Raw genomic sequence first — 23,991 nt, forward strand, 5'->3', positions numbered from 1 at the left:
GCCAATCTGTGTGGATTTATAACAAAATCCAGAAAATATAATTTTCTATCCTACACTGTGGAATCTGACAAGCTACAGCAGTCCTTACAGCTTTCCCCCCAATATCATCTGCTTTTAATGTGATTCTGTCGATTACAGTTTATATACTTATCGTCCCGGTTGTGACTGACCATGTTTTCTTATGTAATAAATGTCACATCTGGGACCATAGTGCCAATCCATTTGACTCAGGATGGAGAACTTTGTTCTCAGTTACTGTTTTTAATGGAGTTACCTATATTGCAAGACCAGACTTTGATTCACCTGGGGTCCAGGGATCTGCATATTTTAAAAGCACTGTGGATATCCTGTGGACTCCCCTGCAGGAGAAACCCCAGGTGGGCAGAGCTTCACAGTACACTGAGATGTGTTGAGAATGGAAATTGAGGAGACACTGGGATTCTTCATCCTTCTTAGGCCTTCTGGCTGTTCATCAGCTCTGAATGCCACTGCCACATTGGTACTAATTCCTGATTTCTCCTGCTGCCATCAGTTTTCTTTTTCTTAATATTTATTTATTTCACTGGGTCGGGTCTTACTTGTGTCACCTGGAATTTTCATCGTGGTGCACAGACTCTCTAGTTGTGGTAAGAGGATGCTAGAGCTCTTGGGCTCAGTAGTTGTGGTAAGCAGGCTTAGTTGCTCTGCAGCTTGTGGGATCTTTGTTCCCCAACCACAGATCAAATCCATGTCCCCTGCATTGGAAGGCAGATTTTTAACCACTGGACCACCAGGGAAGTCCTCCGTTAATTTTTTTAACCCTCAATACCCATCTTTTCATTCTTTCTCCGTTTTACTTGCTGTTATACTCTCTAACTCACACAAGTGGTGCTTGTGGTAAAGCATCTGCCTGCAATGCAAGGGACACGGGTTTGATCCCTGTGTTGGGAAGATTCCTCTGGAGGAGGAAATGGCAACCCACTCCAGTATTCTTGCCTGGAAAATTTCATTGACAGGGGAGCCCAGTGGGCTATAGACCATGGGGTTTCAAGAGTTGGACACAACTGATACAGATACACTGCTACTGCTAAATCACTTCAGTCGTGTCCGACTCTGTGCGACCCCATAGACGGCAGCCCACCAGGCTCCCTCGTCCCTGGGATTCTCCAGGCAAGAACACTGGAGTGGGTTGCCATTTCCTTCTCCAATGTGTGAAAGGGAAAAGTGAAAGTGAAGTCGCTCAGTTGTGTCCGACCCTCAGCAACCCCATGGACTGCAGCCTTCCAGGCTCCTCTGTCCATGGGATTTTCCAGGCAAGAGTACTGGAGTGGGGTGCCATTGCCTTCTCTAATACAGATACACACACACCCACAAACACACCCCACACTCCAACATAGTTTTGGAAATAAACAGCACACATGTGTTTCATTTTCACCTTCTGATTCAAGGATGGTATAATGACTTGATTGGGAAACACTTTCCTGCTGAGTCTAGATTTTACCTGTGGATTGCTTCTCAGCGCCAGACACTAGGCAGCCACTACTGGTGAGTGGGAGGCGGCTGGAGAGTCCTTCACTCCCACCTGCATTCCCTGTGAAACTGGCTGGGGTCCTTAGAGCAAGACTGAGTACCATACTGAGTACCATCAGAGCCTCTGGAGCTGTAGGATCACTTGGAGCTGCATCAGGCGGGCACCTCCTCAACAACCTCTGCCTCTCACATCCATCTTCCTCATCGCTTCCACAGTGGTCTAACGTAAACATCTCACGATATCCTGCCTGCGCTGTGGCCTGGTGCTTGACCAACCCTGATCATATTCCTCTTTGTTAACACTTGACAGGCCTCCCTTCTGAACCAGCTCAACCTAACTGGCCTACCCAGTCTCAGAGCGGGGCAGGGCATAGGGTGGACAGAACAGCGTGGCCAGAGCCTGGCCATGGGTGTGGGACTCACTGTGAAGCTAGACGTGGTGCCCGACACCTGCTCAGGCTCAATATTTATTCTGTGCTCTGACCAATAAGTATGGCTACTACTTCGCTGGAGGGAAGGTAGGGCTGACAGAGAGGGGCAAACCATGGTGCCAAGACGATGGAAGTTTCATCCCATACATTTGGGTATCATATTTTTTTTTTAAATGCAGCTTTATTATTATTATTATTTGACTGCATGGTGTGGCATGTGGGATCCCAGTTCCCTGACCAGGCATTGAACCTGCGCCCCCTGCCGTGGAAGCACGAAGTCCCCACCCCTGGACTGCCAGTGAAGTCCTTATGCATTTTAAAACATATTTATTCACCAAACTGAGACTTCTGCGGTTGGAGACTAAAAATAATGTTCTGTGTCCACACCTCTAAGCATTGAGAAGTACATACCCCTAAATGCTTCAGTTTTGTTGAGTGAATTTTTGAGTATTGAGCAAACCAGGATTATTTTCAATTAGCTGTTTTTGAATTTTGCTTCGGAGTAACACCTTCTAATTTGCTGCGGTGTTTATGAAAGCACATTTTTCATATATTCTTGTTTTAAAAAATAAAAGAGTAATATAGTGTTGAATTTATTTCTATAATATAATCGAAATTGTAAAGTTTATTATTTTCACCTTTTGCATGTCACTTCTAATATTTATTATTGCTTTGGGGGTGTTAGATTTTTTTGTACCAAATTTAATATGATTTCTCATTATAGGAATGTAAAGAGGTCTACGCTTTTTTCTCTCATCAATTACTAGACAGTCTTCAAAAAGCTACACGGTTATCTTTGGACACAATGAAAAGAAGAATATTTGTTGCCAGGCAAGTGGAAAATATGTCTGGTAATACTATCACAGCACAATGCTAAAGCATTTTTAAAAGTTATAAAATTTAAAACATGGCACTTATGAACATACTGTATAAAAACAAGTGTGTAACATTATAAAAACAGTAATGAATGAACAACCGTATCCCTAGCAACCAGCCCAAGAGCAAAGAACACTGAACTCTACAGTCCCCTTACTGGTCCCTTCTCTGCTCACGCAGAGGTAGCCACTGTTTGGAACTTGATTTTATCATTGTCTTGTTTTGCTTTTTTTTTTTAACGGTTTACCCCATTTTTGTATTGTTTAATTTTGTGTGTATTTGAACTGTGTTCAGTATTGTTTTTGAGATGCATTTATGCTGATATAATTTATTTTCACTTCTATTTAGCCGGAGTGTACACAGTTTGTTTTATCAGTTCTACTGGTGGTGATCGTTTGGAGTGTTTGCAGTTTGGGCTGTTGTGAACGCTCTTGTACCTGTCTCGTGCTGCATCTGCTAAGGGGGATGGCTGGGCCCTGGGGTGTGTGCACTCCTCACTTTACCAGGCAGTGCCTAGCATTCTTGCTCCTTGGAAGGAAAGCTATGACAAACCTAGACAGCATATTAAAAGGCAGAGACATCACTTTGCTAGCAAAGGTCTACATAGACAAAGCTGTGGTTTTACTAGTAGTCATGTATGGATGTGAGAGTTGGACCATAAAGAAGGCTGAGTGCCAGAGAATTGATGCTTTTGAATTGTGGTGCTAGAGAAGATTCTTGAGAGTCCTTTGGACAGCACGGAGATCAACACCAGTCAATGCTAAAGGAAATCAACCCTGAGTATTTACTAGAAGGACTGATGCTGAAGCTCAAGCTCCAATACTTTGGCCACCTGATGCAAAGGGCCAACTCATTGGAAAAGACCCTGATGCTGGGAAAGATTGAAGGCAAAAGGAGAAGGGACAGTGGAGGATAGGCTGATTAGATAGCATCACCAACTCAGTGGACATGAATTTGAGCTAACTCTGGGAGATAGTGGAGGACAGAGGAGCCTGGCGTGCTACAGTCCATGGTGTTGCAAAGAATCGGGCACAACTTAGCAACTGAACAACAGTAGCAACGAGTCTAGCAGGAACGTGCCCATGGTTCCTCATAGCACACAGTTGATTTTGCTCAATTAAAAAATCGTTGCCAGTGTGTATAGGTGTAAAGTGGCATCTCACTGGGATTTAAACAATCACTTTCCTGGTTACTGATGAGGTTAAACATATTTTTATGTTCATGAGCCATTTGTGCTTTCTTTTTAAAAAAATTTATCTTTCCTTCTTTTTCCTTTCTTTCCCTTCCCTTTTCTATTTCCTTCTTTCCCTTCTCCCTCCTTCCCAACCTCCTTCCTTCCGTCTGTTTTACTATGTGATTGGATTTATTCATGGATGGTCTCAATATATTACTTTGTTGGTATCATAGCAGATATCTTCTCTCCTTGTGCCTTTTTGTTCTATTTATGATATTCTTTGTTGAGTTTAAATTCAGATTTATCAATCTTTTCCTTAGTGATTTGTGATTTCTATGCCTTTCAAAGGAAAATTTTCTCTACTGCATCATGTCTTCTGAAAGTTTTAAAGTTTTATCTTTTACAATTAGGGGTTTAATCCACATGGTATTTATTTTTGTGTTTAGTGTAAAGTAGGAGACTAGTATTTCTTTCCCGTATAGTTAGTAAGTTAAAAAAGAAAATTAATTTTTCTTTTGGGATAGTTATTTAAATTACATTGAATCTATAGGTAAATTTGGAGGGAATTAGCATCCTTACTACATTGAGTCTTCCTTTCAGAATCATGGATTACCTCTCCATTTATTTTTCATTTTTAAAATATTTCTCATTAAGTTTTTTTAATTCTCTGTGTAAAAGTCTTATACATTTTAAAGTTAAATAATAAAATAAAATTTAAAAAAAAGTCTTGTACATTTTTGCTAGGTTTATTCCTTGGTTATTCATTGCTGAATTTTAATTAAATTGCACTATTCAGATCTCCCAATGTGATTGTGAAGTTGTCAATTTTTCCTTCTGTTTTGGTCAGTTCTCTTTTTATATCTTTTAAGGCTATGTGGCTAGGTACATGCAACATCATATAGTTAAGTCTGCTACAACACTGTATTTTTTTTTTTTTTTTGATGAGCCTTTCTATCCATATTAATCCTGATTTCTCATTCTTTTTGGTCTGTCATTAATTTTACTTTCCCAGATTTTTTGGTATATCTTTTTCTATCCCTTCATTTTTTTTTTCTGTAAAGTTTTGCCTCTTAAAAGGATTATATACCTGATTATTTTTATTTAATCTGATTATCTCTGCCATTTAATGGATTTTAATTGACTTACATTTTTGGATTTTTTTGATATAGTTACAGTTAATTTATGACATTTTATTTTGTAGTTTCTTACTATCCTTTTTCCTTGGTTCATTTATTATCTGTTATCCGTGGGATGGATAATTCCCCCTTTATATTCTCTTTCCTATACTTCAGTCCTTTAAGTAGTTACCTTCAGATTTAGAACACATATATCTATCTCTGGTTTTTAAAAAACACTGTCTATATTTTTTTCAGTTTTCTCATCTTATTTCTAACTACAAGGGGTTTGGCATGAACTTTATAATTTCTGTGTGGTGTTTTGCTTTTACCTATTTTTTGAACACTAGAAAATAGTATATTTACTGGACTATTTTATTAAAATGTCCAGGTTATTGTGTGTTTATTTTATACTGCTGGTTCCTCAGTAAGTGTGGGTGAGGTATAAACCCTCTTAGTCTTCATTTTAAGTCTGAACCAATTTGGCTATATAAAAAACTTTTGTTTTTCTCTCAGCACTTTGAACATATTTCTTCATTTTTTTCCTGACGTATATTGTTGCTGATGAGAAGTGTGCAGTGAGTCTAACTGAAAATTGTTTTTTTAGCCTTGATGTTCTGCAGCTTCCTTTCCCGGAGTGGATTTGTCTTTATTTAGTCATGCTTTATTCTCAGAGTATACTTTCTGTTTGATGACTTGCAGTGTTCTTTAATCCTGGAAAATCCTCAGCAATTTCCTCTTGAGTTATTGCTTCTGAGATAGTCTCTTCATTCTCTTGATATGTAACTCCTGTAGCTGAATGTTGAGTAGGTTGACCACATGATCTATTCTTCCACCTTGGAAACACTTTTGAGTGGAGAGGCACTATCTAGATGAAGATTCAGGGTGGACTTAAACCAGAACTGTTGCAGGCACTGTGGTTATTTGGCCATCTCAAATGCTGGGGCATGTCAGTCTGTCTTTCCTTCACTGTCATATATTTCATCTTTTTTGTCTTTCTGGGCTACATCATTGTCAAGTATCTCTGTATCTAGCCTAAAGGTGGTCTCATCTACTGTATCTTAAATATTTCAATTGATATTTTTGTCCTTATCCTCTAGATACTGTATCATTCTTGCCTTTTTAGTTCAGCAATTTATTACTTTTTGGAAGATGGCTTCATTTATCTCTTTGAACATCCTCAATATATTTATATTTGAGTTTGTCATACTTCTATACATTAAACTTTATCTGGAGTGAGGTTTTGTTTCAATTATTGATGTCTTTAGTCCTCTTTCTTTACGTTAGACTCAGGCACGCGTATTGGAATTTATTTGTAGACTCTCCTTGAGCGAGAGTTTTTCTTTGGTTGTTTTTGTGTGTTTCTCCCTCCTTCCTTTCGTGTGTCTCTCTTGTCTCTACATGACCCTTGGCACCTTGAGTGCAGGTCTGGGTCACATTTGTTCACAGTTACGTATCCTCTGAAGAGATGCTGGGGTGTGGTGGGTTCCACACATGGGCGGCTAGGCTTAGTGGCAAAATGAGGATGCTGTGGATTCACTCCTTTCACCTTAGGTGAGAACATCTTTTGGAAAAGCTGCAGCTGCAGGCAGGAGGTTGGCAAACATCTTGTTATTTTGCCGGTCTTTACAAGTGGGGGAAGGTCGCTTCAGTGTCTGGTGTCTAGTAGCAAGCCTGGATGAGTCCCCTCTCACATGGACTACTCTAGCCTCCCACAGTCCACAGGGGCCGAGCCCCACCATCACTGCTCGTTTCCTGACCAGAGCCCTGGCCAGGCTACTGCGTGTTTCTGATGCCAGCCTGATGCATGGTGATGCTAGCCTTCTGTTTGAGTATTTTCAGGTCCTTCATGGTCTATCCATGATTGTGACGTACTTGGCACAGGGAGGCGTTTTTGAAGTCTGAACTCAGAATTCCATGTTAATTTGAAACTGTACTTCTGTGATTTTTGAAGAGGCATACATGAGTATACTACCGCAGAATCCTCCCTTGTCTAAAACATCTCTCTTTCCCACACCCGTGAAGACTATTTGGTCAGCTTGGGTCATAGCCTCTTTCTCTCGCACTCCACAAATACTGTTTCACTGGCTTATTTTGTTTCCATATTCAGATGTGAGTTCTGCTGCTAATCTGATTTTTCTTTTCTAAATAACAGTTTTTTGCTGCTTACAGATTTCCCCCATGTATTCTGGAAATTCACAGATAATGTGTTTTCCCCCCATTAATCCTGAGGCACACAGAGAAACTTTTCAAGGTGAAAAAAATAAGTCTATTCTTAAGATTTGAGAAGGGCTATGCTTAAATTTACTGTATGTAGGGTTTCCACAGTGGATCCTAGGCAGTAGAGCATCTCTGAGCTGAGTGACCCTCTGGGAGTTACTTAATCTCTCTCTGCCTTGGTTTCCTCATCTACAATAAGGAGATAATAATCATGGGATCTGTGTCAAGAGTTAATGTGAGCATGAAATACTTCAATTTATGGAAAAGTACTTGGAAAAGCACCTGCAGTACACTAAGTGGAGGATAAACTTATCTTTATTACCTTTTCCTTAAGTAATTTATGTCTCATATTTTGCATGGGAATGATTGGAGAATTCCTTAAGCTAATCCTCTAGTTTGTCAAATAAGTCACTGAAGGATCTAGTATGCTGTCCATTGCTTCTGTTAGTTCAGCTACTTGATTATACTTTATAAAACTCTTTCTTTTTCTCAGATTGTACCCTTTCAAATGCAGTCTACGCATCTTGAATTTCACAGTGAGACTAAGAATTTGAGGTTTTTTCCTTTGTTTGCTCACTTCTAGTTCAAAGAGTTCCTTACCATAATATGTTTACCTGGGAACCACTGATCCTCCGTTATGAACGGAGGTGTAGTTTTCCAGTAATGATAACATTTCTTTCTATGGAAAGTTTACACTTACTAAATTTCATCTGGGATGGGACAGAGATCAGACAGAGGGAGATAACCAAACTACTAATAATTTTCAGGCCAATGTGTGTCATTCATTAATTGCACTCCTGTGTCTGTATGTCTGTACTTCTGTCTGAGCATAATTGATACTACTGTAAAAATTACTTTTGGAAGGCTTTGACTTGAAACCTCCTGTTAATCTTGTACACACGCAGAATAAAGTATATGAAGGTATATGCTTTTTGTTGGTGATTTTCAGCACCTATTGTGGGACAGGGAAAAAGGAGTGCCTGAAGTGAACATGTTTAGGTGGTACTTCCTGAGAGAATGCAACATTAAAATATTAGAAATGGGTAAAAGACTAATATGTCATTTCAAAGAAGATTAAAACTTTTCTTAGTCTGTGAACTAGTTCATGAAATCTATGGTTCCATTGTAAATAATAGTCTCTTCAAGTAATTCAGCATTTTGAAAATTGTCCTTATTTTTCAGGGTTGAAAGTTGTAGCATAACCATGCTATTTATGAAATATTAGGTTAAGGTTTCTGAGTTAAATGTCCATCTTATTACAGCCCTTATGGACGAAAGCGGTCAGAAGATGTTATTTCTTTTTTAAAATCTGAAGTACATCTTGCGATTCCTAATGTGGTAAGTATTATGAAATATTCAAGTTAATACAGTGATATTTTGGTAATGTATTTAAGAAGTATAGAGACTTGCCTGGCTGTCCAGTAGTTAAGACTTTGCCTTTGAATGCAGGGGATATAGGTTTGATTCCTGGTTGGGGAGCTGAGATCCCACATGCCTTGTGGCCAAAAAAAAACCCAAAACAAACAGAAGCAATATTGTAACAAGTTCAGCAGAGACTTAAAAAGAAGTATAGCATTAGGACTGAACTTTGTTTAATCTCTTGGTCCTGTGTGCTTTTTGACTTCACCTCAGCATTTAACAATGGAAACCACTCCAGTACTCTTGCCTGAAAAATCCCATGGTTGGAGGAGCCTGGTAGGGTGCAGTCCATGGGGTCGCGAAGAGTTGGACATGACTGAGTGACTTCACTTCCACTTTTCACTTTCACACATTGGAGAAGGAAATGGCAACCCACTCCAGTGTTCTTGCCTGGAGAATCCCAGGGATGGGGGAGCCTGGTAGGCTGCCGTCTACCAGGGATTGCACAGAGTCGGACACGACTGAAGCGACTTAGCAGCAGTAGCAGCAGCATTTAACAAAAATCAAAGTGTATCATTAATATCTATTATAAAAATGACTTCTGCAGAGCTCATGGTATATTGAAGGAGGGTATCAGAGTTAAGTGTCTGGTGGGCCATAATTAGCAAGTACCCTACAAATCATCTTCCTTTTTCTTACTTCAGACATTATCTAAATAAGACCATCTCAGAAGTCCAAATCTCTGTCCTGAGCACCCAGCTGTGAGGCAGTCCACGGCAGAATAGAAGGAAAGAAAGAACAAACCTGCGCCTTGAGTGCACGGGTCCCTTATGTTTTCTCAGGGCACTTTTCTCTACCACCACCCCTCCTGCTGCTTGTTGGCATGTGGAACACCAAGTCATCAGGATGACTGTGCTGTGTTCTGTGATGATCCAAGGGTTAAGGCCAGGCAGGAATGATCTATGGCTCACCTAACACCGCATGTACACAGTCTGGCCTCCTGGAGGACAGCTTCTATGCTTCTCTGGCACATTTGAAAGAACCGAAGTCAATATCTTGGCAGTATAGGGTCTTCAGTTTCTCTGCTTCATGGACATGCCACACGTGCACATGCCTGCATCCAGCCACCCTCACAGGGAAAGGGTGGCAAGCACTGTGCTTGACCTTTCTGCCTGCAGGAATGGGTAGAGTGGGAAAGCTTGAAGATGGTTAAGTCTGCAGCCTACCTTCCTCTAATATCCCTCTCCTTGAAGCAGACTTCCACTGGGCCAGCGGAGGCTTTCCCCACTCCGAAGGGAGTGGGGATGATGACAATCAGAGGTGTGGATTTGTCTGTGCTGGGAGCACCTGGGACTCATTTCTTCTTTCCACAGGTAATGGTTCCTAGCTTGGATGACATTCAACAAGCCATTAACCGTATGATCCAGTTAACCCTGGAGGTCAGCAGAGGAGTAGCTCACTGGGGCCAGCAGTCCCGTCACATCAAGAGGGTCATTAGCAGTACCTCCCGTACGACTATGGACGTGGCCCATTCAAGCCCAGGAAAGCAATTGAAGAAGGAAGAAAGTAAGAATGTTAAATCTCAGATCAGTAGAGTCTCAGAATTATAACAGTAAATAAGTCTTTCTGATTTTTCCTGGATATTACAACATATCTTTTTAAAGTCAGTTTTATATGTTTGTTGGTTACATTTTGCATTAAAAAAACTAGTGTTCTCCATCTTCCATCTTAAACATTGCATGCAGACATTTCAGATTTTGGTCATGGATGAACAGGACATTTATCACGGTTCTACTATCATAGCCTCAGATTCAAAGTTAAAAATGAAAACAAACCTTAGAACTAATTCTATTTTCAGGCTAGTATTTGGTCTGATAAACTTAGTTTGCTAGAACATGGTGCTTAGGAAATCTGGTCATATGTGCTTTGTACATAAAGTTTATTTAAGCTGTTCCCTTAATTAAGGGTGTGATATGACACTGACCCCAAATTCCATGGATATTTTTGGATACTTTCTCTTGTATAGAAAGCCAAACTTTTTTTCTTTTTCTTTCTTGCTTTTATGCCACATTAAATTTTTATTTATTTTTGAGAAAAGTTGTACATACCTGAGGTATACAGCATGATGTTTTGATATATGTGTACTTTTGTGAAATGGTTGCCACAGTCAGAGTAAGTAACATATTCATCACCTCTCATAGTTTATCATTTATGTGTGTGTGTGTGTGTGTGTGTGTGTGTGGTGAGAACACCTGAGGTGTACTTTCTTAGCAGACTTCAAGTACGCATTATTATTATACTATACATTACCAGTACATATACATTTCCAGAATTATTCATTATATTAATGAAAGTTTGTACCCCTTGATCAACATCTCCCCTTTTCTTCTACCCCCACCCCAAGTCAGTATCATTTATGGGTATTTCCGCCAGCTGTTGCTAGGCAGGAGTATCAGATTGAACCATTTTAAAAGAGAAGGTGGAAATCTCAAATTTTTCATGAAATCTCATGATTTTTTAATTGTTGCTGCTGCTGCTGCTAAGTCGCTTCAGTCGTGTCCGACTCTGTGCGACCCCAAAGACGGCAGCCCACCAGGCTCCCCTGTCCCTGGGATTCTCCAGGCAAGAACACTGGAGTAGGTTACTATTTCCTTCTCCAATGCATGAAAGTGAAAAGTGAAAGTGAAGTTGCTCAGTCGTGTCCGACCCTCAGCAACCCCATGGACTGCAGCCCACCAGGCTCCTCCATCCATGGGATTTTCCAGGCAAGAGTACTGGAGTGGGGTGCCATTGCCTTCTCCGTTTAATTGTTAACAACTGCTTTAACAAAAGTAGGGAACTGTCCGGGCCAAACAAAAGTATCCGTATGATCTGTACCTGATGAAGAATACTTGAGAATACTGACTTTTAATAAGAGATGTTTACTGTGGTGTTTAATACTGGTTGTGTGGGTTCTATATACTAGATGCTGAGCTGAAGACAAGCATATGTTGTATCATTTAGTCCTCTCAAGTATTTCTATGAAGTTTAAATAATTAGCTTAAGGCATTTGGGTAATAAATGTAGTTGTTGTTGCGTTTAGTTGCTAAGTCTTGTCTGACTCTTTGTAACCCCATGGACTGTATGTAGCCCACCAGGCTCCTCTGTCCATGGGATTTTCCAGGCAAGAATACTGGAGTGGGTTGCCATTTCCTTCTCTAGGGGATCTTTCTGACCCAGGGGTCAAACCCCCGTTCCTTGCACTGGCAGCAGATTCTTTACTGCTGAGTCACAAGGGAAGCCCCAATAAATGTCCTGCCTCTCCTTTAACCACAAGGCTGTTCTGTGGGATAGCAATTTCAACTCTTTTGATTTTTCCTTGGAGGACGTTTTGTTTTGGGGGAGGTTGTTAATCAGTGTCTTTCAACTGGTTTTCAGTTCTTTCCTCTGAATAGCAATTTCCTCACTTTAATGAAGGCATCTCAGATAGATCAATGGTAAAGAATCCACCTGCCAATGCAGGAGATGCAGAAGTGGGTTTGACCCCTGGGTCAGGAAGATCCCCTGGAGAAGGAAATGGAAACCCACCCTAGTATTCTTGCCTGGGAAGTCCCATGGACAGTGGAACCTGGCAGGCCACGATAGTCAATGGGGTCGCAAAAGAGTCGGACATGATTGAACGACTGAGTGCGCCTGCGCACATGTACTTTAAAGAAACCTAGACCTCAGAATCGGAGAAGGTAATGGCACCCCATTCCAGTACTCTTGCCTGGAATATCCCATGGACTGAGGAGCCTGGTAGGCTGCAGTCCATGGGGTCGCGAAGAGTCGGACACGACGGAATGACTTGGCTTTCACTTTTCACTTTCATGCGTTGGAGAAGGAAATGGCAACCCACTCCAGTGTTCTTGCCTGGAGAATCCCAGGCACGGGGGAGCCTGGTGGGCTGCCGTCTATGGCGTCGCACAGTCGGCCACGACTGAAGTGACTTAGCAGCAGCAGCAGCAGCAGCAGACCTCAAAATATGACACAACGATTTAATAAGAATAAATGAAACTAGTGAGAGATTAGCTGTTAATTACTTGGAGGGAGATGGGTCTTAAGAATTTAAAGTTTGAAAAGTCTATAGATAATTACAACTGGCAGTATTTAAAGTTGAATGCATGAGTTATCTATAGAACACAACTGTCCGTTCTCAGGATCCTTTGAAGAAATGATTCCCGCACGGAAGCTGAAGAATTTTTACCCGGGAGTGGCAGAACACAAGGATATTTCCAAGCTGGTCCTCCTCCTTTCTTCCTCCGTGAACTCTCTGAGAAAGGCAGTTCATGAAGCCCTGCAGGACTTTCAAAAGTACAAGACACTCTGGACAGAGGACCGAGATGTGAAAGTGAAGGTGTGTTTCCACTGCTGGCAACGCAGTTTGGCTTGTAATTGTTTAACTCTTGTGGGAAGACCAGGAAAACGCCAGTGATAATGATGAGAACTCAAGAACAGAGGCCGAGAACCTGTAAATGCCACGCACCTAACACTTCTTGTCTTGTGTAATTCTGATACTGACAGAGGGGCAATTGATAATAATGAGGCTCAAGCAGATTTTGTTCAATTCACCTGAGTACCAATTATGTGTGAGACATACCCAGAGGCCAGGTATTCAGGGGTGTGTCAAAGTTACAGAGGCTTAGCTGTATATTTGGTTAGAAACTCAAGGAAACTTTAGGACTATGAACAACCAACCAGAAATGTGAACTGTCTTCACGTAGCCTCCTCTTCCAGTACTAACAGTTCATCCCTCTCTCTACTGAGCCCCTGGCCTGATAGAACATATGTGAGGAAAAATATATAAGCAGATGCAATTTTATAATTTACCTATTAGAAGTGTAAGATTTACATTGTCAAAAAGCCAAAGAAACTGTTGATTCTTTCCTTGCTACAGGAGTTTTTGGCTAACAATCCCTCTCTGACTGAAATCAGATCTGAAATTCTACACTATGCGACTTTTGAACAGGAGATCGATGAGTTGAAGCCTATTATAGTTGTAGGAGCACTTGAATTGCATACAGGTATTTAAAAAATATTATGTAAAGTATCTGCATTTTCACATGAAATGTGACTTCATTTAGGAGGCAGTTATTAATCTGCAATATTATAACTATTGACTGCCAATATTGTTCATATATATGTTAAATATAGATATACATTGTGTATATATAATATTATACCAAAGTGGCTTAATGCAGTTAATACTAAGCTGGCACCCAAATGACTAAAACTATAGGTAGAACTATGTGTTACCGGAGGGAGTGGGTTGTGTACAACAGATAAGAATCGGAACAGTTGGAGTCTCCTGAGAAGTTAGTCCAGTGGGGTTAGAGTATCAGAGGGTGATGAGACAATGTCTGAAATCAAAAGCCCAAGCCAAATATATGGCTAACTATAGTGAGGGAGAGCTCTGCTGGACAGGCCCAGTGTTCCCAGCATTTTAGACTGCCGGTCTCATGCAGGAGTTACCTGGAGGAATTCAGGGAAATGGGTGAGGGCTGCTAATAGGATGGCCAGAAACAGAGCAAGGTTCACATTGGATAATGCTAGAATGAATTTCCAAAATTCTTCTCTATAGACTTCGGTGTTTGTCTTGTGAACAGCTTAACATACTTCACTGGGATAGGAATTAAGTTTTCAAAATCTGGTAACCTTACAGAACATTTAATTCAGACTAGCTACATTTCAAGTGCTCAGTGTGGCTGGTGACAAATGGACAATTATAAATGCTCAGCTTACACATGAAGTGAATTGTTTCAGAAGGTCACCTAGTATTTTATTTTGACCTTTTTCTGTCTTCACCAGAGCCAATGAAATTGGCCTTATCAATTGAGGCTAAGGCATGGAAGATGCTACTCTGTCGATATTTGAATGAAGAATACAAAAAGAAGATGTCAGACATGATAGCATTTATCAACGAATACTTGAAAAAGTTATCTAGACCTATTCGTGACTTAGATGATGTCAGATTTGCCATGGAAGCCTTGTCTTGTATCCGTGATAATGAAATTCAAATGGACATGACTTTGGGACCAATTGAAGTAAGAAATGTTTGCATTTTCCTCTCTTGAAATGCTACTTTTTTTTTTAATAGAGAAACATTAAAAAGTTGATTTATTTATCTATTTTATGGCATCATCTTCCTGTTTTTCCTCTCTGATGTTGATGTTCTTAGAGGGATTTTGATAATTATTAACAGTGAACAGTATACCAAGGAAAATACATTAATAATGCTGTCTGTACTGGTCTAGACAGTGTTCCATTTTTTTATGCTGGTACCTATATTTTACAGAAAAGAGTGGTTGTACTCTCTGACTTCAGTCCTGACATATTAGGCAAGTTCCCCAAATATCTTTGACTTTCTTAGAAATGAGCTGTGTGTCTCCCCTGTGGCCAGCAGCATACCATGGTTGGGAATGGTCCATTTAGGCTCAAAAGCAGCTGTTGGGATTTAGATCAACAGGAGATGTTTTTAGGAAAGAGTACTCTTTTAGTTTTCTGTTTAGCCTCTGTAACAACCTCAATGGCTTAAAACAACACACATTTATGATTTTATAGTTCTTGAGGTCAGAAGTGTGGAAATGAGGCTGAAATCAGCATGTCAGCAGGGGCTCCAGGGAAGAACCGTTTCCCTGTGTTGTCCAGCTTCCGGAGGCAGCTTGCGTCCCTTGGTTCCTGGTTCCCTCCCAGCCGTGGCATCGCTCTTACCCCTGCTTCTGTCCTCACACTGTCTCTAAATCTCCTGCCTCCTCCTTTCCCTTAAAGGAACCTTTGTGATTACATTGGGCCCACATGGTTAATCCAGGATAATCTACCCCTCTCAGATTCTTTATTTTTAATCACATCTGCAAAGTCTCATTTGCTGTGTAAGGTGACATATATTCCCAGGTGCTGGAGATTAGGGTGTGGCTAACAATAGGGAGGCTGTTATTCTAGCACAAGTACTTATGACTAATACTTAGAATTTCTGGCTCATGGTGATAATAAAGATAAGATCCAGTTCATTTTATAACTTTTTTAGATTCTCTGTGGACAGGGCACTCCCCTATTGCCTGCAAACCTGGGTAATTGGTACCTCCTTTTGGTACCCGGTGTTCATAACTGAGCCTTGCTTTCATGAACCTATTTAGAGTTTGTGCTCTTTGGTAGCTAATGAAATTCATACCTTTACTACTTCTTTAAATCTTAGTATTCAGATATTTTGAATGCTGACCACTCGCTTCTCAAGATTTAACAAGTTATCATACCATTTTTTCCTGACTGCCAAAGCTCAGTTTTTCAGCATAAATTCCTTTGGTAAAGCCGATTGCCAGCTCATCACTCCAGAAATTAGGCAAAATTGGTATATAACATTATACAGATTTCAGTTGTGCAGGATTATAACTCAATATTTATATGCAGTGTAAAGCCATCACCACCTTTAAATCTCATTACCAGCTATCACCATACAGTTAACCCCCTTCACCCGTTTCTCTGTCCTCTATCCCCCTTCCTCTCTGGTTACCACCAATATGTTCTCTGTACCTATGAATTTGTTTTGATTTTGTCTTATTTGTTCATTAGTGTCTGCTCTTCAGAATATCATTTCATTCCATTCCTTATATAGCCAGCCCCTACTTTAATAGAATATGAGAAGACATTTTGCATGGTGTTGGCACAAGATCAGGAAGAGAGAGGTTTTTCCTTGGAGGATATCTCAAAGGGATTGGTCACCTCTCCACCAGAATCACCTTGGTGCTTATTAAGTTCAGATTTCAGGGCCTGAGGTCTAGAGTCAATATCTGATGTCAGTGATAATCTAAAGGAGCTTTTTATACACATTTAATTTGGGGAACCATCCTTTTAAGACATAGTGGGGATTTCCCTGGTGGTCTGTTGGCTACGGTGCTGTGCTGGGGGGATCCCTGGTCAGGGAACTAGATCCCACACACTGCAATTGAGAGTTTATGCTGCAACTAAAGATCCCACATGCTGCAAGACCTAGCACAGCCAAATAAGTAATTTTAATAAAAGACATAGGAATGTGTTTGTAGAAGGCCTGTAAGCCATTTGTCAGTTGTATTCCTTGTGATGTGTCTGAATCTGCCCCCATTGCACAGGAAGCCTATGCTATTTTAAACCGATTTGAAGTTGAAGTCACCAAAGAAGAATCAGAAGCAGTAGACACCTTGAGATATTCTTTCAACAAATTGCAGAGTAAAGCGGTGAGTACAAATTTAATTCTTCTTTTATTAAGTGACTATATCCAGAAAAATATACATTTAAAAAGCTCAATATATATTACCTTCATAGCTTTATTGGCTTATAATCCACATCCTATAACATTTACCATTTCAAAGTATACACTTCTGTGATTGTTACTATATGCAGAGTTGCACAACCATTATTATTTAATTTTAGAACATTTTCATCATCCCCAAAGAAACCCCATACCCATTAGTAATCACTCCTCATTCTCTTCCTCACCACAGCCCCTGGCAATCACTAATATACTTTTTATCTCTTTGAATTTGCCTTTTCTGGATGCTTAAGCATAGATAGAATCATATAATATCTAGCCTTTTGTGACTGGCTTCTTTTACTTAGAATAATATTGTCAAGATTTATCCATATTGTGTCACATACCAACACCTCATTCTCCTAATGGCTAATCATTCTTAGCATCTTTTTACATGTACTCATTAGCCATTTGTATATCTTCTTTGAAGAAAGGTTGAATTTAAATCTGTTATTTTTTTTTTAATTGGGTTATTTGTCTCTTTGAGTTGTAAGAGTTCTTTATATATTCTGGATGTAAGTCCTTTAATCAAAAGATTTGCAAGTATTTTCTCTCATTCTGTGGGTTTTTTCACTTTCTTGGTGTCTTTTGAAGTATAAAATTTTTAATTTTGATGAAGTCCAGTTTGTCTAATTTCTCTTTTGTTTCTTGTTTTTTGGTATTGTATGTTGGAAACCATGACTAATCCAGGGTCATGAAGAGTCACTACTATGTTTTCTTATGAGAGTTTTATAATTTTACCCTTACATTTAGGTCTTTGTCACATTTTGAGTGAATCTTTGTGTATGGTGTGAGTTAGGGGTCCAATGTCATGTAAACGTGTGTGGATATCCTGTTGTCTCAGGACCATTTGTTGTAAAGACTGTGCTTTCACCAATGAATTGTCTTGTTACCCTGGAGAAAAACAGTTAACTGTAAGGATTCATTTCTGTACTCTCAACTTTAATTTGTTGATCCATATGCCTGCCCCTATGCCAGTCTTGATTACAGTAGCTTTGTACTAAGGTAAAAAAAAATGAAGCAAAATACACATAACCTAAAGTTTACCATCTTAATCATTTTTACATGTAGAGTTCAGTAGTGTTACATGTATTCACATTGCTATGCAGCCAATCTCCAGAACTTTTTCGCATTGCAAAATGGAAACTACCCATTAAACAACAGCTCCCCATTTCTCTCATGTAAGTGAAATCATACAATATTTATCTTTTTTGTTACTGACCTATTTCAGTTAGCATAATGTCATCAAGATTCATCTGTATTGTAGCATATGTCAGAATTTCCTTCCTTTTCAGTGTTGAATCATATTCCATCATGTGCATATTCCGCATTTTGTTTATTCACTCATCCATCAGTGGGCTTTGTGTTCCTCCCACCTTTTGGCTGTTGTGAATATATGGATATGGATGTACAGATATCTCTTTGAGACCCTGCTTTCAGTTCTTTTGGATATTTACCCAGGAGTAGAATTGCTGGACCACACAGCAACTCTATTTTTAATTTTTCAGAACTGCCTGCCATATTGTTTTCCATGGCAGCTGCACTATTTTATGTTCCCACCGACAGTTCATAAGGGTTCCAATTTCCAACATCCTCACTTGTTATTTTTTGTGTTCTTGATAGTAGGTGAGGTGGTCTCTCATTGTGGTTTTGATTTGCATTTCCCTAATGAAAAGTGACGTTGAGCATCTTTTCATGTGCTTGTTGGCTATTTGTGTATCTTCTTTGGAGAAATGTCTTTTCAAGTTCCTTGCCTGGTTTTAAGTTGGATTGTTTGTTTTTGTTATTGCTGTTGAATGGTAGAAGTTCTTTGTATATTCTGGATATTAACTTCTTGCTGCTGCTGCTGCTAAGTCGCTTCAGTTGTGTCCGACTCTGTGCGACCCCATAGACGGCAGCCCACCAGGCTTCCCTGTCCCTGGGATTCTCCAGGCAAGAACACTGGAGTGGGTTGCCATTTCCTTCTCCAATGCATGAAAGTGAAAAGTGAAAGTGAAGTTGCTCAGTCGTGTCCGACTCTTCGCAACCCCATGGACTGCAGCCTACCAGGCTCCTCCGTCCATGGGATTTTCTAGGCAAAAGTACTGGAGTGGGGTGCCATTCACAAAACCTAGCCAGGCCTAATTCCATGGCCTTAGCCCTTGCCCTCGGCAACAGTTCACAGCCTGAAGGGTGGCTTCTCTCTGGATCCTAACAAATCTACCTCTTATCGCTTTGTCTCTCAATAAATTTTTGCAATGAGACATCAGAGCCTGAATTTCTTTAGTTTTGACTGGGCTTGAGTCCCAGGAGAGAGCTGGAGGAAAAAGCAGTGGGAAAAACATGCCAAAGAATCCCCTTCATAGCCCGCCAGAAAATTTGCTAAATATCTGACCAGTTCTCACAGTTTCATTGGTCTGATCCTTGGCACAGAGAAGAGAAAGGACAGAAGAACCCCCACCGGCTTGTGTGACAGCTACTGGGGCTCAGCACATAGCGCCTTTGGGACATGCTGAGGAGTAGCCTCTCCAGAGTCCCTCAGTTGTGCCCCATGCCGCTCGCCTGTTAGCGGGAGGTTCGAGGAAACAAGAGGTTGTAAAGGTCCCTCCAGCCATAGGAGCGAGGACCTCTTACCTTAACCGGAGGTTTTCTGGGATCTGAGACTGGGCCACATGAGCTTTCTGCTGAGTTCATTTTTCGCTGTCCTGGTTTCCAGCACGATGGACCTTCCCCTGCGCTGGGTTTCTTCGCCTTCTGCTTCTAGCGCGGGAGCTTCCCTGAGTTGGGCTCCTGCTGTACTTGGCCTCTTCTGCGCAGAGGTTGTTTCAGCCAGGTTTAATCCGAGTCTGCTGTGGCACCATAGATGTCACACGAGTGTATGTTCCCTGGTTCTTTGTCTCGTCACAACAAAGATTTGGAGCAACGGACATTAAAGCCCTTGGCACGTCACAGCTCTCAGGTCTTGGACAAACCATGCTACAGCTCTTAGGCAAATCAGTATTACAGCTCTATTTTATTTAGAAGATAGCAGGAGAGTGAGAGAGAGAGAGAGAAAGAGAGAGCGCTCGCATGTGGGAGAGAAAGAGTCCATTACAGGAAAGAGTCCTGTAACGGGGTGCCATTACAGGTATATAATTGGCAAGTATTTTCTCCCATTCTGTAGATTGTCTTTTCACTCTGTTCATTATATCTTTATAATTCTTTTTATATATATCACTCTATATATTTATTTATATATTATATTATATATATATTTATTTTGGAGAAGGCAGTGGCAACCCACTCCAGTGTTCTTGCCTGGAGAATCCCAGGGACAGGGGAGCCTGGTGGGCTGCCATCTATGGGGTCACACAGAGTTGGACACGACTGAAGTGACTTAGCAGCAGCAGCAGCATAGATATTTATATTGTAAATATATATTTATATCACTTTGTAAAGTAAGTAGTGATATCCCTCCTTTCTTTTCTAATTTTAGTAATTTGAGTCCTTTCTCTTTTATTTTTGGTTATACTAGGTAAAACCTTGTCACTTTCATTGCTGTTTTCAAAAAAGAAACTTTTAGGTTATTTTCTCTATTGTTTTCTTATTCTCTTATTCTTATTCTCATTTATCTGTGCTCTTTTAAAATTGTTTTCTTCCTTCTGCTTTCTTTGGGTTTAGTTTCTTCTTCTTTGTCTAGTTTGTTAAGGTGGATGGTTAGGTTACTGATTTGAAGTTTTTTTTCTTTTTTCTTTTAATGTTGTCATTTATGGTTATAAATTTTTCTCTAAGCATTTTTGAAGTTGGTAAATATTTAGACATTATACCTATGGCTGATTCATGTTGAGATTTGACAGAAAACAGCAAAATTCTGTAAAGCAGTTATCCTTCAATAAAAAATAAATTTAAAAAAAGTGAATGGAAAAGGGGTGGTGGGATGAATTGGGAGATTAGGATTGACATATATACACTTCCATGTGTAAAACAGACAGCTAGTGGGACCCTGCTGTACAGCACAGGGAGCTCAGCTCAGTGCTCTGTAATGACTGAGAGGAGCGGGATGGGAGGGGAGCAAGGGAGGCTCAGGAGGGAGGGGACATACGTATGCATATGGTTGGTTCACTTTGTTGTAAGAAGAAACTAACAATTTAAAAAATAAGTGAACTCCAAGGGAGGGTCCAGATTCTTTAATTATACTAAAATTTCTATTGACTACTAATTAATTAATGTTGGATTAAAGTTTCCTATTTATGGAGAGATTTGTCACTGAGATTGAAGCAAGACACAGCAGCAAGGACACAGAGCTGAAATTGGGGTCATGACTTGTGATTCTGGCTCTGCCATCAGCCAGTTGGGTGATCTGGTGCAAGTTAATAACCTTTGTTTCTTAATTTCTTCATGAGGTCCTTTAGGAATATTTTAGAAGCTTTAAAAAATGCAGTTTAATGAGGCTTGAGAAGATGTGTATAAAATTTTTTAATTATTTTTATTTTGGGGCTTCATGTTCAGTATTGACTAACTGCTTATTTTAAAAAGTACTTGCTGGTTAGTCTAGACAGTGAGTCCTAGGAAGGATATGGGGAGCCCTCAGTTGAGATCTAGTAAAGCCCTATTTTCTATTATTGTTCAGTTTAAAAGATTCACTTGGGTTTTTCTCTCATCTCTCTGTTAGTGTTATACCTACTGACCCATTCTTTACTACAGTCACCATTAAGCTTAAAGCAGTATATGTTCCAACCCTGAAAGATGCTACTGTTGAGAGCAGTTAAGAGCAAGAGCCCAGGAATCACATTGCCAAGTTTTGAATCTTGACCTTGTCACATACCTTGAGGAACTTAGTCTCTCTGTGCGTCCGTTTTTTCGCTTGTAAAATGGATACAATAGTAGTGTATACCACGCAGGGTGGTTGTGAGGATTGAATGAGTTAACATATGTAAAGAACCTGGCAGATAGAAAGCAAGAATTAGGTGTTAGGTGTAATGATTGTCTTTTTATACAATTCATGAGGTTCTCATAGCTAGTATACTGGAATGGTTTGCCATTCCCTCTTCCAGTGGAATTGATGCTTTTGAACTGTATTGCTGGAGAAGACTCTTGAGAGTCCCATGGAAAGAAAAGAACTCAAACCAGTCAATCTTAAAGGAAATCAACCCAGAATACTCTTTGGAAGGACTGATGCTGAAGCTGAAGCTCCAAAACTTTGACCACCTGATGCGAACAGCTGACTCATTGGAAGAGACCCTGATGTTGGGAAAGATTGAAGGCAGAATAAGAGGGTGACAGAGGATGAGATGGTTGAATGGCATCACTGATTCAATGGACATGAACTTGGGCAAGCTCTGGGAGATGGAGAGGGACAGGGAAGCCTGGTGTGTTGCAGTACATGGAATTGTGAAGAATTGCACTCGACTTGGTGACTGAACAACAACAATAGCAATGATTGCAGATTTAAGCAGAAGCTTTGAAAATCGTTGTGGAAGACATTTGCTATTCTTTTTCCCTAGAGTTATATCATTTTCTTACTGGGAACTGCTCTAATTATTGCAACCACATGAACCTACTAGAGATTTCTAATCCCAGTCCGTGGCCTGGTCCCGGAGACAACATGTGACCTAGACTAGGCCCATAGTTGTAATTGTTTCCTTGGCCATATTAACTGCCTGAACTGGGCAGCCAGAAAATATTTTCCTAACTGCAGTTAAATAGCTTTGCCTCTTGGGTCATGAGCTAGAATGATTTGAGACTCATTGGTGCATTTGGATTGTTTATTTCTGAGTTGTTTTTTTTTTTTAACAAATTAACATTTCAGACACATCCTCATTCATAGTATCTCTGTGAGATTAACAAACTTGCTGGAGTAGAATCTGTATTTTTCATTTAAATACATTGGTTTCATCCTCACATTGAGCCTTTTTTTTTATTCTAGGTTTCTGTACAAGATGAACTAGTACAAGTACAGCCAAAGTTTAAAAGTAATCTACTTGAGTCTGTGGAAGTTTTTCGTGAGGATGTGATGAACTTTGCAGAAGCGTACGAGACGGTAATTAAGTGTTTCACGCTCTGTGTTAAGATACTTGGCACAGTGTTCATATGAGATGAAAGTGCTGAACCCTGAGAAGTATACTGTAATTTGTACGTTGTGTGCAAGAGTCTATCTTCGCGTAGTTGCAGCTGTCAAAAAGAGGGGATAGCTGTTCCTTTAAGCATGTTTTATATAAGAGAGAAGAGAAACAATTTAACTGCTAAAAGGAGCAACAATTTTGGAAATCATGAAAGGAACACAGAATCTGCTTTTGTCCTTTCTTAGGGCCAAGATATTCATAATTAAAAATATAGTACAATTGTTGGAAGGCTGTTAGAAACTATAAATGTCCAAATGTCAGGGTATCATGCAACTGATTTTTTCCCAGCTCTAACTCTTAGAGAACCAGAAGGGTCACTGAACATAAATAATAAATGTCATCCTTGGTTATTCCCACAGACTATTCAACATGGTATATGACTGATAATGGTTGACCTTTATGAAGTTAAAACTCAGAAGTTGGATATAGTCCCTAACATATTCTACTTTCTTTTAGTAATCATAGTAGATATAAAATCATAAGATAATTTAAGACCTTGGTGCTACTTCTATAACACTTTTTCTTTAATGTGTACTGAACATCTCTTTTAGGTTTGACTAGTTGATATTTTATTTTTCTATTATTCTGTTATACTGGAAATATGGCATATTATTTAGCATATCCATAGTATTTATGATTATACAGACCATTTGGGGTCTTTTTTGCAACTGTTTTCTGGCTCATGGCCACCAAAGACTGCCTTCTGCTACTTCCAAGTATTCAGCCTATGTGTGTCTGTTTCTATATTGGGCTAGACTATTAGTGAGAGGAAGTTGTTCTCAGAACTATGTATCAGTTATTCTAATGCACAACCACAGCACCATCATTTACGATTGTAAATGAAATGAAACAGAGTTCTTGTATTGCAAATGTCATATAAGATGTAATTTAATCACATATTTTGTTAGCTATGTCAAGGTCCTTGAAA

General features: G+C 39.9%; 1 protein-coding gene across 2 annotated transcripts in view; it reads left to right on the plus strand.

Annotated features, from left to right (window-relative positions):
* The window catches only part of DNAH8 (dynein axonemal heavy chain 8), a 321,904-nt gene that overhangs the window by 83,165 nt on the left and 214,748 nt on the right, over positions 1-23,991 (plus strand). The window contains exons 23-30 of one of the 2 annotated variants that reach the window (XM_027525064.1): positions 2,665-2,771; positions 8,588-8,663; positions 10,058-10,250; positions 12,863-13,059; positions 13,600-13,726; positions 14,511-14,746; positions 16,805-16,909; positions 22,868-22,981. In XM_027525064.1, coding sequence (XP_027380865.1) covers positions 2,665-2,771; positions 8,588-8,663; positions 10,058-10,250; positions 12,863-13,059; positions 13,600-13,726; positions 14,511-14,746; positions 16,805-16,909; positions 22,868-22,981 — 1,155 coding nt within the window. Of the gene's footprint in view, positions 1-2,664; positions 2,787-8,587; positions 8,664-10,057; positions 10,251-12,862; positions 13,060-13,599; positions 13,727-14,510; positions 14,747-16,804; positions 16,910-22,867; positions 22,982-23,991 lie in introns of both variants that reach the window. The other variant, XM_027525063.1, reaches the window with a different exon arrangement.

Source organism: Bos indicus x Bos taurus, chromosome 23 (assembly GCF_003369695.1).
Source record: "Bos indicus x Bos taurus breed Angus x Brahman F1 hybrid chromosome 23, Bos_hybrid_MaternalHap_v2.0, whole genome shotgun sequence".
Classification (NCBI taxonomy): Eukaryota; Metazoa; Chordata; class Mammalia; order Artiodactyla; family Bovidae; genus Bos; species Bos indicus x Bos taurus.